Raw genomic sequence first — 12,407 nt, 5'->3', positions numbered from 1 at the left:
CGTTGACGGTAAAATGCTGCCAGTTTTAGCGGCGCTTTACCGTCATTTTAGCGGTGCTATTCGGCTGCTAGCGGGGGAACTTATAATCCAGCTAGCGGCCCAGCAAGGGGTTAAATGTGCCCGTGAAGCGCCGCTGCCAAATCGCATTGCAGGTGCTTCGGCAGCGGTGCCCATTCATTTCAATGGGCAGGAGTGGTGGAGGAGCGGTATACACCACTCCAAAGATGCTGCTTGCAGGACTTTTTTTTAATGTCCTGCCAGCGCATCTCCTCAGTGTGAAAGCACTCGGGGCTTCCACAAAGACTGCAGGGGAGCCGTTTTGCAGGCACTTTACAGGCGCTATTTTAAAGCGCCTGAAAAACGCCCCAGTGGGAAAGGTGTCTAACTGTTAGATTTTATGAGATGAAGGGGAAAAAAGAAATAAATAATCGGCATCATATATCGGCCATCGGCCGTGGCGATTTCTAAATATCGGTATCGGCATCGGCCAGAGAAAAACCCATATCGGTCGACCTCTATTTTGTACTTGCCAAATCCATAGCTCCCAACTGTCCCTGATTTTGAGGGAATGTCCCTGATTTGGAGCAATGTCCCTCTGTCCCTCTTTCCTCCTCATTTGTCCCTCATTTTGGTCTGATATATATATTTGTATATAAAATTAACTTTTTATCTTTGAAAAGTGATTCTCAGTGATAAAACTTTCATCTAATTTTTGAATTGCTGCATATGTCAATTTTAAAAGCCAATATAAAGGAATAGTAGTGGTATGGCAGGGTGTGGGCAGAAGGAAAGAATTTGTTTCCAGAAGTCTGTGCCCAGTTTGAAAAGTGGTGGTGATGAGCTCTACTATGGGCTGCTACCTCGGTGTTTGTCCTTACTGTGTGAGGTAGAAGAAAGGAGGATAAAGAGTGCCTGGTGATCCAGCGTTGGCCCTCTTTTCGTTTGAATGGCCCTCATTCAAAACGAAAAGAGGGCCAACACTGGGCTGAAGGGCTGTGTGTCTGCAGGGGACAGCGCCGGAGATGAAATCCACATGCCAAAGGCACCCTACAACAGGACCATTCCACTACTATTTTTGCTAGCAGCCCTGATGAAGGGGGAGTCTCTAGTCCCCCAAAATGCTTTGGGATCTTTTTATTGCTGAAACTACAAATAAAAAACAATTTAATTACTTCTTTGATCCCCGGGCGCTCCTTTATCCTCATTTCTTCTACATGTACACAGGGGTCAGTGAGCCAGAGTGTATTAAGGACAGAAAGGTTGGGTTTTATTGCATTTACAAAATGAGGTCCATGGCAAGCCTTGGATTGGTCTCATGACGGCTCTACCTTCATAGGGTATAGTCCAATCTAAGGGACTCTGCCATCATATACAATAGGAATACCTATTGTAATTATCTATAGATGACGCAGGTGTTGCCGTTCTGTTGAAGTTGATATGTAATCTATCTGCACACAGGTTGGCAAACTGATTAAAGAAGCCGCTTCTGCCAGCAATTTGAAGCGCGTCACCCTGGAGCTCGGTGGCAAAAATCCATGTATTGTGTTTAAAGACGCCGACAGTGAGTTGCATCCGATACATTTTTATTTTTTTAAACAATCAAAATTGTATTAAAGTATTTAAACATTTGTTACATTACTAACATTAGAACAGAAACGACTTCCTGCACACTGTGTGAGATTCATGTGCCAATGTTATGTGACCAGCGCTGCAAGGCAGAAGTGCCAACCACTAAGCCACTGTGCTGCCCAATGTGGTCCTATTCAACAAGTAAAATGTATAACAACAAGTACTGTATTTTTCCGTGTCTAATGCTGCATACACTCGATCGGAATTCTCGTCGGAAAAAAGCTCTGATGGTTTTTCCCGTCGGAATTTCCAACAGAATTCCGCTCAAACTGTCTTGCCTACACACCGTCACACCAAATTCCGTCCACCAAGAACGCGGCGACGTACGACGGGACTGGAAAAAGGAAGTTCATTACCCAGTAGCCAATAGCTTCCGTCTCGTAGTTGAGCATGCGTGAGTTTTTGCGCATCGGAATTGCATATGGGAATTTCCGATAGAAAGTTTTTCCGCCAGGAAAATTGAGAACATGCTATCAAATTTTTGCTGGCGGGAATTCGGACAGCTAAATTCCGATGGAGCATACACACGGTCGCATTTTCTGATGAAAAGCTCTCATCTGTCTTTTGCTGGCCAAAAATTCCGATCTCGTGTATGCGGCATAAGAAGCTACTTTTGTCTAAAATCATTCGACTAAAAATTGAGGGTCATCTTATTAATGGAAGTAAGCCGAGGAGAGAACCGCGCGGTTGCGAAACTCCCCGTGCCTTGTCTCTGCAAACAGGCTTCCTCCAATCACTGGCCTCCAATAGCTAGCCTCCAATCACTGGCCTCCAATCACGAGCAAAACGGACGATAGCTTGTCTCTGCAAACAGGCTTCCTCCAATCATGAGCCTTATGTAACTGGCATCCAAACTGATTGGAACACATCCCGTTGGAGGTGGAGAGGCACCTGGTATTATTGTGAAAATTCATGAGAAGGGATGGATGAATGAAGACATTATGGCCATTTGTATACAAATGTGTGAAACAATCAGCGCCACAATAATAATTAATCAAGTGCAAAATTGCAGCCGCTATACACTTTAAGTGAAATCACTACAATTTAAAATAATAAAAAAAAATAAAAAAAAAATATATATATATATATATATATATATATATATATATATATATAATGTGTGTGTGTGTGTATATGTGTATATATATATATATATATATATATATATATATATATATATATATATATATATATAATTTTTTTTTTTAAGTGTAGTAATTTCACTTAAAGTATATAGCGGCTAATATATATATATATATATATATATATATATATATATATATATATATATATACTGTGTGTGTATATATACATATATAATGTGTACCAAAAGACACACACACATACACACAGTGCAGCGCTACTACAGTGATAATTCAATGCTATATCAAGTGCTATGTATACATGCAATAAAATTAAAAATCATCAATAATGTCATAGTAAACGTCCCATAAATCAATATCAATCTTGATAGTAGTGCTCCAGTGTTATTATCATATCACCGTGCTTCTCAATAATTCTTATTGCTTGTACACACCACCACCACCAGCTTTTTAACCACTTCACCCCCGGACCATTTGGCTGCCCAAAGGCCAGAGCACTCTTTGCGATTCGGCACTGCGTCGCTTTAACTGACAATTGCGCAGACGTGCGACGTTGTACCCAAACAAAATTGATGTCTTCCCCCCCCCCCCCCCCCACAAATAGAGCTTTCTTTTGGTGGTATTTGATCACCTCTGCGTTTTTTATTTTTTGCGCTACAAACAAAAAAAACAGAGACAATTTTGAAAAAAAAAAACATTATTTTTTTCTTTTTTGCTATAATAAATATCCCCAAAATATCCCCCAAAAATATATAAAAAAAAACATATTTCTCCCTCGGTTTAAGCTGATACGTATTCTACATATTTTTGGTAAAAAAAAAATCGCAATAACCGTTTATTGATTGGTTTGCGCAAAAGTTTTCACATCTACAAAATAGGGGATAGTTTTATGGCATTTTTTTTTTTTTTTTTTCATTCATAATGGTGGCAATCAGTAATTTTTATCGTGACTGCAACATTATGGCAGACACATCGGACACTTTTGGCGCTATTTTGGGACCATTCACATTTATACAGCGATCAGTGCTATAAAAATGCACTTGTTACTGTGTAAATGACACTGGCAGGGAAGGGGTTAACCACTAGGGGGCGATGAAGGAGAAGGGATCTCACCGCTCCAGGAGCACACATGCAGGCTGTAAACTGTCTCTTCGGATGGGAAGCCACATGTGCTGGCTATTACCACTAGCAACAGATGAAAAACAAGCTCTGGACTGCCGCACTCTTCAGAAGACCACTTTCTTTTATTGGAAAATCACATCCCAGCTCAACAAACACAGCGAACAAGGGAAAATTGCTGACGTTTCGCACTAGCTGTAGTGCTTATTCATAGCCACTACAGCTAGTGCGAAACATCAGCAATTTTTCATTTTTCGCTGTGCTTGTTGAGCTGTGATGTGATTTTCCAATAAAAGAAAGTGGTCTTCTGAAGAGTGCTGCAGTCCAGAGCTTGTTTTTCGTCTGTCACCTACGTCAATGTCTGTCACCACGTCAATGACGGGGTTAAGTGTGACCTAGGGAGTGATTCTAACTGTAGGGGATGGGCTACAGCACACATGACCGCAATCACTGCTCTCGAAGACAGGGAGTAGTGATCTCTGTCCTGTCACTAGGCAAAACAGGGAAATGCCTTGTTTACAGAAGCATCTCCCCGTTCTACCTCTCCGTGACTCGATCGCGGGCGCCCGGCGGACATCGATCGCGGGACCTTCGGTCACAATGACGGAGAACGCAGCGCCGCATCTTAAAGGGGGCCTGTACGCCCTTTTGCCCACCAGTGCCATTCTGCCGACGTATATCAGCGTGCGCTGGTCGGGAAGCGGTTAAAGTAGAACTAAAGGCAAACCTTTTTATTGGATGGAGTATGGGAGTGTTATGACCCCTGTCCAGGTTCATTTTATGGCCTCTGTGTCCTGTTGGGGAGATTTCCATTCCTGTCCCATAGCCAGAACAGGAAGTGAGAGGAAATCCCTCCCAAGTGAGGGAATCCCAGTGTGTCATCAGAGCTAGTGTCCCCAATGGAAGATTTCCCCCATTACTGTTCTGGAGACAGGGCCGGACTGGGACAGAAATTTGTCCCTGGACTTCATCCAGACCGGCCCACTTACATTTTAAGTGTCCCATCAGCAGCCCCCTTACATCAGAGTGTCCCACCAGCACCCCCTTACATCAGAGTGTCCCACCAGCACCCCCTTACATCAGAGTGTCCCACCAGCACCCCCTTACATCAGAGTGTCCCATCAACAGCACCCCCTTACATCAGAGTGGCCCACTGAGCCATCGGCCCACCGGGAAACTCCCTGTAGTCCAGATTGCCAGTACATGCCAGTCTGGAGACAACCTAAAATTTTCGGATTTTCTTTCACTTTTGGTAAAAATGGTTAACAGGACATATAGGGTGAATCTCTCTAATGGGGGCACGGAATGCAATAAAAAAAAAAAAACTGCCAGGTTTTCTAATGTTTCTCCACTCTATCCAAAACGAAAAAAAAAATAAAAAATTTTGCCTTTAGGTATACTTTAACTAATGGAAGAAGATGCTTTCCTAATGCTCCAATCCAATGTTCTCTGTCTTGCAGTGGAGCTGGCTGTGGAATGTGCCCATCAAGGAGTTTTCTTCAACCAAGGCCAGTGCTGCACGGCAGCCTCCAGGGTCTACGTGGAGGAATCCGTGTACCCAGAGTTCGTGAGACGCAGCGTGGACTATGCCAAGAGACGGATTCTCGGAGATCCATTTGATTTCAAAACAGAACATGGTCCTCAGGTACGGCCAGAGCCACATATAGAAATATATACAGTATCTCACAAAAGTAAGTACACCCTACACATTTCTGTAAATATTTTCTTCTATCTTTTCATGTGACAACACTGAAGATGACACTTGGCTACAATGTAAAGTAGTGAGTGTACAGTTTGTATAACAGTGTAAATTTGCTGTCCCCTCAAAATAACTCAACACACAGCCATTAATGTCTAAACGGCTGGCAACAAAAGTGAGTACACTCCTAAGTGAAAATGTCCAAATTGGGCCCAAATGTCAATATTTTGTGTGGCCACCATTATTTTCCAGCACTGCCTTAACCCTCTTGGGCATGGAGTTCACCAGAGCTTCACAGGTTACCACTGGAGTCCTCTTCCACTCCTCCATGACGACATCACGGGGCTGGTGGATGTTAGAGAGCTTGCGCTCCTCCACCTTCCTTTTGAGGATGCCCCACAGATGCTCAATAGGGTTTAGGTCTGGAGACATGCTTGGCCAGTCCATCACCTTTACCCTCAGCTTCTTTAGCAAGGCAGTGGTCATCTTGGAGGTTTGTTTTGGGTCGTTATCATGTTGGAATACTGCCCTGCGGCCCAGTCTCTGAAGGGAGGGGATCATGCTCTGCTTTAGTATGTCACAGTACATGTTGGCATTCATGGTTCCATCAATGAACTGTAGCTCCCCAGTGCCGGCAGCACTCATGCAGCCCCAGACCATGACACTCCCACCACCATGTTTGACTGTAGACAAAACACACTTGTCTTTGTACTCCTCACCTGGTTGCCACCACACATGCTTCACACCATCTGAGCCAAATACGTTTATCTTGGTCTCATCAGACCACAGGACATGGTTCCAGTAATCCATGTCCTTAGTCTGCTTGTCTTCAGCAAACTGTTTGTGGTCTTTCTTGTGCATCATCTTTAGAAGAGGCTTCCTTCTGGGATGACAGCCATGCAGACCAATTTGATGCAGTGTGCGGCATATGGTCTGAGCACTGACAGGCTGACCTCCCACCCCTTCAACCTCTGCAGCAACGCTGGCAGCACTCATACGTCTATTTCCCAAAGACAACCTCTAGATCTGACGCTAAGCACGTGACCTCCACTTCTTTGGTCAACCATGGTGAGGCCTGTTCTGAGTGGCACCTGTCCTGTTAAACCGCTGTATGATCTTGGCCACCGTGCTGCAGCTCAGTTTCAGGGTCTTGGCAATCTTCTTATAGCCTAGGCCATCTTTATGTAGAGCAACAATTCTTTTTTCAGATCCTCAGAGAGTTCTTTGCCATGAGGTGCCATGTTGAACTTTCACTGACTAGTATGAGAGAGTGAGAGCGATAACACCAAATTTAACACATCTGCTCCCCATTCACACCTGAGACCTTGTAACACTAACGAGTCACATGACACAGAGGAGGGAAAACAGCTAATTGGCCCAATTTGGACATTTTCACTTAGGGGTGTACTCACTTTTGTTGCCAGCGGTTTAGACATTAATGGCTGTGTGTTGAGTTATTTTGAGGGGACAGCAAATTTACACTGTTATACAAGCTGTACACTCACTACTTTACATTGTAGCAAAGTGTTATTTCTTCAGTGTTGTCACATGAAAAGATAGAAGAAAATATTTACAAAAATTTGAGGGGTGTACTCACTTTTTTGAGATACTGTATAATTGTAGTGTACCAATCCACCCCCTCCATCTTCTATCAGTAATCTGGTGGTCTTGGGATGTCCCACCTTTGAACCTGGGGCACAGAGATGGTGTTTTCAACAGTTGCAATTGTGACTCAGTGCCATGCTCCAGGGGGCCCATGCATTTGCATTGGTTCATATGATAAATAGCGCCGCTTTAGTTACTGTTTTATTTAAAAACTCACCTTATATTCCTTATGCTCGGGCGTTCCCATCTTGCTTGTGGGCAGGCGAAGCATAAACTTGCGGGATTCGGTGCAGCCGAATAAACCAGCCTGCCCATTCTCGCGCATGCGCAGTAAGCTCATTTAGCAGCGATTCCAGCCCTCGGCGCTGCCCGCTGACTCCTGGGAAATGAGGACGCACATCTCCCAGGAGCACTAGTGAACACAGGTGCAGAGGGAAATGATGTCATGGAGATGCAGAGAGGAAGGGGGCAGATTACAAGGGACCCCATTGCAACAGCCCTGAAAAAGTATGTAAAAAAAAAAATGCTGATGCTTTTTGCAGTTGATTAATGTAAAGTTAATTTTGTGTGTGGAGCTCCACTTTAAACTGAACGGGTTTTCTTACAAGGTGATCGTTTACAATCACTTTAATCTCATTTCTCTGTCTCAAAGGTGAAACATCTTTTTAGACCCCTGATATCTAGCCAAAGCCCCACAACAGGGGTCCTAAAAAAAAAAATTATATATATATATATATATATATATATATATATACATACATATATATATATATATATATATATATATATATATATATATATATATATATATATATATATATATATATATATATATAATAAATAAATAATAATAATAAAATTGTAAGCAAAAAAAAATGAAATGGTAAAAAAAAAAAAAAAAAAAAGAAAGAAAGAAAAAACACAATAAAAAATACTGACACCAGTGGCAGAACAACCAGGCCACACTTGCGTCTCTGGCGTTCTGCCATTGGGGGTCGGGGGGGCTTTTTTGTTTTTTTGCACCAGGGCCCTGAAGGTTCTAGTTACACCTCTGCTGGAACACCTTTCCTGCTGCTTCTTAAGCCTTCGTACACACGATCTGATTTTCCGTCGGGAATTGTGTGATGACAGGCTGTTGGCGGAAAATCCAACCGTTTGTACGCTCCATCGGACAGTTGTTGTCGGATTTTCCGCAGACTAATGTTGAATGGCAGGCTTTAAAATTTTCCGCGGACAAATGTCTTTTGTCGGATTTTCCGAGCGTGTGTACACAAGTCCATCGGACAAAAGTCCGAAGTACAAACGCGCATGCTCGGAAGCACGGACGAGCCGGAAGCGGTCGGTCTTGTAAACTAGCGTTCGTAATGGAGAATTAACATTCGTGACGCGGAAAATTATGAAATCTCCAAATGCAGCGCACAATTCTCTTCCTCTTTAATGGGATAATAATGAAGCTGCTTTGCTGGTGATACTGATGGAGTTATTGCAAACTGATTTTCAAAGGCTTTTTTTTTCTAGTGATATCAAGAATAATAATATTATTATGGGTTTTTTGTTTTTTCTGGGCAAGTTGTTGCAAAGGCAAACCATTATCCTGTTGTTTTTAAGATCAAAGATACAACTATGATGTATCTTTGATAACTTTAACTATAACTTTTGATAACTTGTTAACTTTACATTGTATTTTTTAAAATGTAACTGCCTACTCCCAAAGTGTCATTTGAAGTAAAACACACAGCCAAGTATTATTCTCCACAATATTTTTATTGTGCATTAAAAAAAGAAAACAAATAAAATTAGACATGCTATCTGCCAATAGAACTTAACCAAAAAATGCATTCTGTGCATCCAAAAATATAGAAAATATACCAAATCAAATCATTATTATTCAACCAAAAAATAAAATAAAAGCCCCATGCATGTGTCCGGCTTCTTAATATAGGAGGTCACCAATGCCAAGAGTTGGTGAAAGCAGGGGTCCGTCATCCGGAGATAATTCCGAAAATCATCCGGATTATTCTCCTGGAGCTCCCGCAGCAAAGGCATATGACATAATTGGTCACGATTAATAAAGCAACCAGTTTTTGGTCCAAGAAATCCTCCTCCTCCTATTCATGGACTGGAGTTGGGTCAAAGCAATAACTCCAAGGCCAATTGTAAATAGCACGTTATCTCTTCCGGTTCTGCAACATGGCTGGTTGACGAACGGCCGTTCAGAAACAAACTTAAATGAGCGAAATGAAAAGCGCCAAATGAAAAGCGCCAAATGAAAAGCACGAATCAACACTCACCGAACTTCTACTAACACGAAATTAGCAGAAGGAGCCCAAAGGGTGGCGCTAAAGAGCTGAAAAACCACGTAGTATGTCACTACGTTCGTGTTTGTTGGCCGACAATTCCTTGCCGTTTGTATGCAAGACAAGTTCCTGGCCAACGTCCTCAGGACAAAAGTCTGAGGTTTTTGTCTGCGTAAAATCCGATCGTGTGTACGAGGCTTTGGAGTTAAGCCTTTTTGGCCAACTTGAGTCTTTTTGATCAGGTTGAGTTGGAGTGCTCACCACCATGTGGTCTCCAGTGATCATAATTGTGAATGTGACTTTTCTGTTGGGTTCTCTTAGATTGACCAGGAGCAATTCGATAAAATTTTGGAGTACATTCAAAGCGGGAAAGATGAAGGAGCCAAACTGGAGTGTGGTGGATCCGCCGTTGGAGAGCGAGGATTTTTCATTAAGCCCACTGTCTTCTCCGAGGTGACCGACGACATGAGGATTGCCAAAGAAGAGGTAATCTAGTCTAATGCACGCCATGTACAGTAATGTGTCCCAAATAGTCTTCTTTCATTCAGGTAGAAGGTTCTCTACCTCCCCTCTGAAAAGTGATCCATGGTGGAATGCTTTTTCAGTTACTGCTGCCTCTTTAACCACTTTCAGACTGGGACCATTTTGCTGGTCAAAGACCAGAGCACTTTTTGCGATTCGGCACTGCGTCGCTTTAACTGACAATTGCGCGGTCGTGCGACATGGCTCCAAAACAAAATTGATGTCCTTTTTTTCCCACAAATAGATCTTTCTTTTGGTGGTATTTGATCACCTCTGCGGTTTTTATTTTTTGCGCTGTAAACAAAAAAATAGCGTCAATTTTGAAAAAAATATTTTTTTACTTTGTTCTATAATAAATATCCCCAAAAAATATATAAAAAATATATTTTTTTGCCTCAGTTTAGGCCGATACGTATTCTACTACATATTTTTGGTAAAAAAATCGCAATAAGCGTTTATTGATTGGTTTGCGCAAAAGTTATAGTGTTTACAATATAGGGGATAGTGTTATGGCATTTTTATTAATATTTATTTTTTTACTAGTAATGGCGGCTATCAGCGATTTTTTTTTTTTATTGTGACTGCGACATTATGGCGGACACGTCGGATATTTTTGACACATTTTTGGGACCATTGTCATTTATACAGAAATCAGTGCTATACAAATGCACTGATTCCTGTGTAAATGACACTGGCAGTGAAGGGGTTAACCAGGAGGTGGCAGTGTAGGGGTTAAGTGTGTCCTAGGGGCGTGTTTCTAACAGTGGGGAGCTGGTTGTGTTTTACAGATCACTGATCTCTGCTCCAATCACAGGGAGCAGAGATCAGTGTCACTTGTTGCTAGGCAGAACGGGGAGATGCTGTTTACATCAGCATTCCCCATTCAGCCTCCCCGTGAGACGACTGCGGGTATCCCCATGGCGATCGAGTTTGCAGGACCCGCGATCAGACTCACGGAGGTCCCGACCGGCACGCGTGTGCGATGGCATGGCGGCAAATTCAAAGGGACATACCTGTACGCCCATTTGCCTCTCTGTGCCATTCTGCCGACGTACATCGTCGTGTGCCGGTCGGGAACCGGTTAATACCTTTTTTTTGTCGTAATCCAATGGAGGATTTCACATCGACCACGTTTGGCATGTAGTTGAGGCGTAAACCCATTGAGTGCCATGGGCAAGTTTGGCAAGTGCCATTGACACGCCAAAGTTAAAACTGGATCCGAGCAGCCACCATGTCATGCTGTAAGTCGTCGGTTAGGGTGGGATGGTAAAACACGCATCAACTGCTTATTTTTTATTTTTTACTGGCCACTTGTGTGAACCTAAATCAGTATTAAACCAAAAATGTAATCTATTGCAACTTACTAATCATTAGATGTGGTGGCTGCATTCGTTTTCCCTTTTTAGTCTCCCCCCCCCCCCCCTCTGTTTTCACCTGGTGAACTGGCCAGTAACACACACGTCCTGTATTAGAGAAGCCCCACTCTGGAGGAAGGAGCACAGGAGGGCACCTTTGGACAGCAGAATTGTCAGTCTGGGGGGGAGGGGAGTGTTAGATGCACTAGCAGATTTAGATACACTAACAAATTGAAGTCAAGCTCCTGCTCAAATGTTAGAAGCAGTTACAGGAGCAGGTTTTTTTTTTGGTTTTTTTGGGTGGATAAAGGTTTTTACCTACATAAATAAATAAAAGTTGACCTTTGTAAGCACTCCTGTCAGAAGTAAATGGTTTGTCGCAACCCTCTAGCTGCTACATCTGCCGGACAGCTTGATCTGTTGAAAAACCACAGACTTAGGCTGGCCATACATTATACAATTTACCTTTTCGGTTTACCAAAACCATATATGAGGTCAAACCTAAACACTTTAGATGTGTATGCAATCAGGCAGGCAACTACATAGTTGAAGGTAAATGAAAAGGAAATTGAATAAGAAAATTGTATAATGCATGGCCAGCTTTACTGGTTGGATCACCAGGTGAAAATAAAGGAAAGAAAGCCTAAAAAAAACAAAAACAAATGCAGCCATCACATCGGTAAGCTGCAATATGATAAATGTTTTCATTTGGATTTAATACCGCTTTGACCTTACTATTTATTTTATAGAAATATATCAAACGATTACATACCTTGCCCCATGCAGGCATATTTACTAGATGACGTTTAGATGGCATCTATATACACTAATTTGTCAAAAGTATTGGGACGCTGGCCTTTACACACACATGAACTTTAACGGCATCCCAGTCTTATGCCCCGTACACACGGTCGGATTTTCAGATGGAAAATGTTCGATGGGAGCTTTTTGTCGGAAATTATGACTGCGTGTAGGCTCCATCGGAAATTTTCTGTCGGAATTTCCGACACACAAAATTTGAGATGTGGATCTCAAATTTTCCCACAACAAAATCTGTTGTCGGAATTTGCTTTGTGCA

General features: G+C 42.4%; 1 protein-coding gene across 1 annotated transcript in view; it reads left to right on the top strand.

Annotated features, from left to right (window-relative positions):
• LOC143959293 (retinaldehyde dehydrogenase 3-like) overlaps positions 1-12,407 on the top strand; it is an 88,946-nt gene that overhangs the window by 63,039 nt on the left and 13,500 nt on the right. The window contains exons 8-10 of the mRNA XM_077467971.1: positions 1,459-1,561; positions 5,312-5,496; positions 9,774-9,938. Of these exons, the coding sequence (XP_077324097.1) occupies positions 1,459-1,561; positions 5,312-5,496; positions 9,774-9,938 (453 nt within the window). The remainder of the gene's footprint in view (positions 1-1,458; positions 1,562-5,311; positions 5,497-9,773; positions 9,939-12,407) is intronic.

The sequence above is a fragment of the Lithobates pipiens genome, unplaced genomic scaffold, assembly GCF_037356315.1.
Source record: "Lithobates pipiens isolate NorthernLeopardFrog02 unplaced genomic scaffold, aLitPip1_a1.2 Scaffold_7, whole genome shotgun sequence".
NCBI lineage: Eukaryota > Metazoa > Chordata > Amphibia > Anura > Ranidae > Lithobates > Lithobates pipiens.
This window is presented reverse-complemented; position numbering and strand designations above follow the sequence as displayed.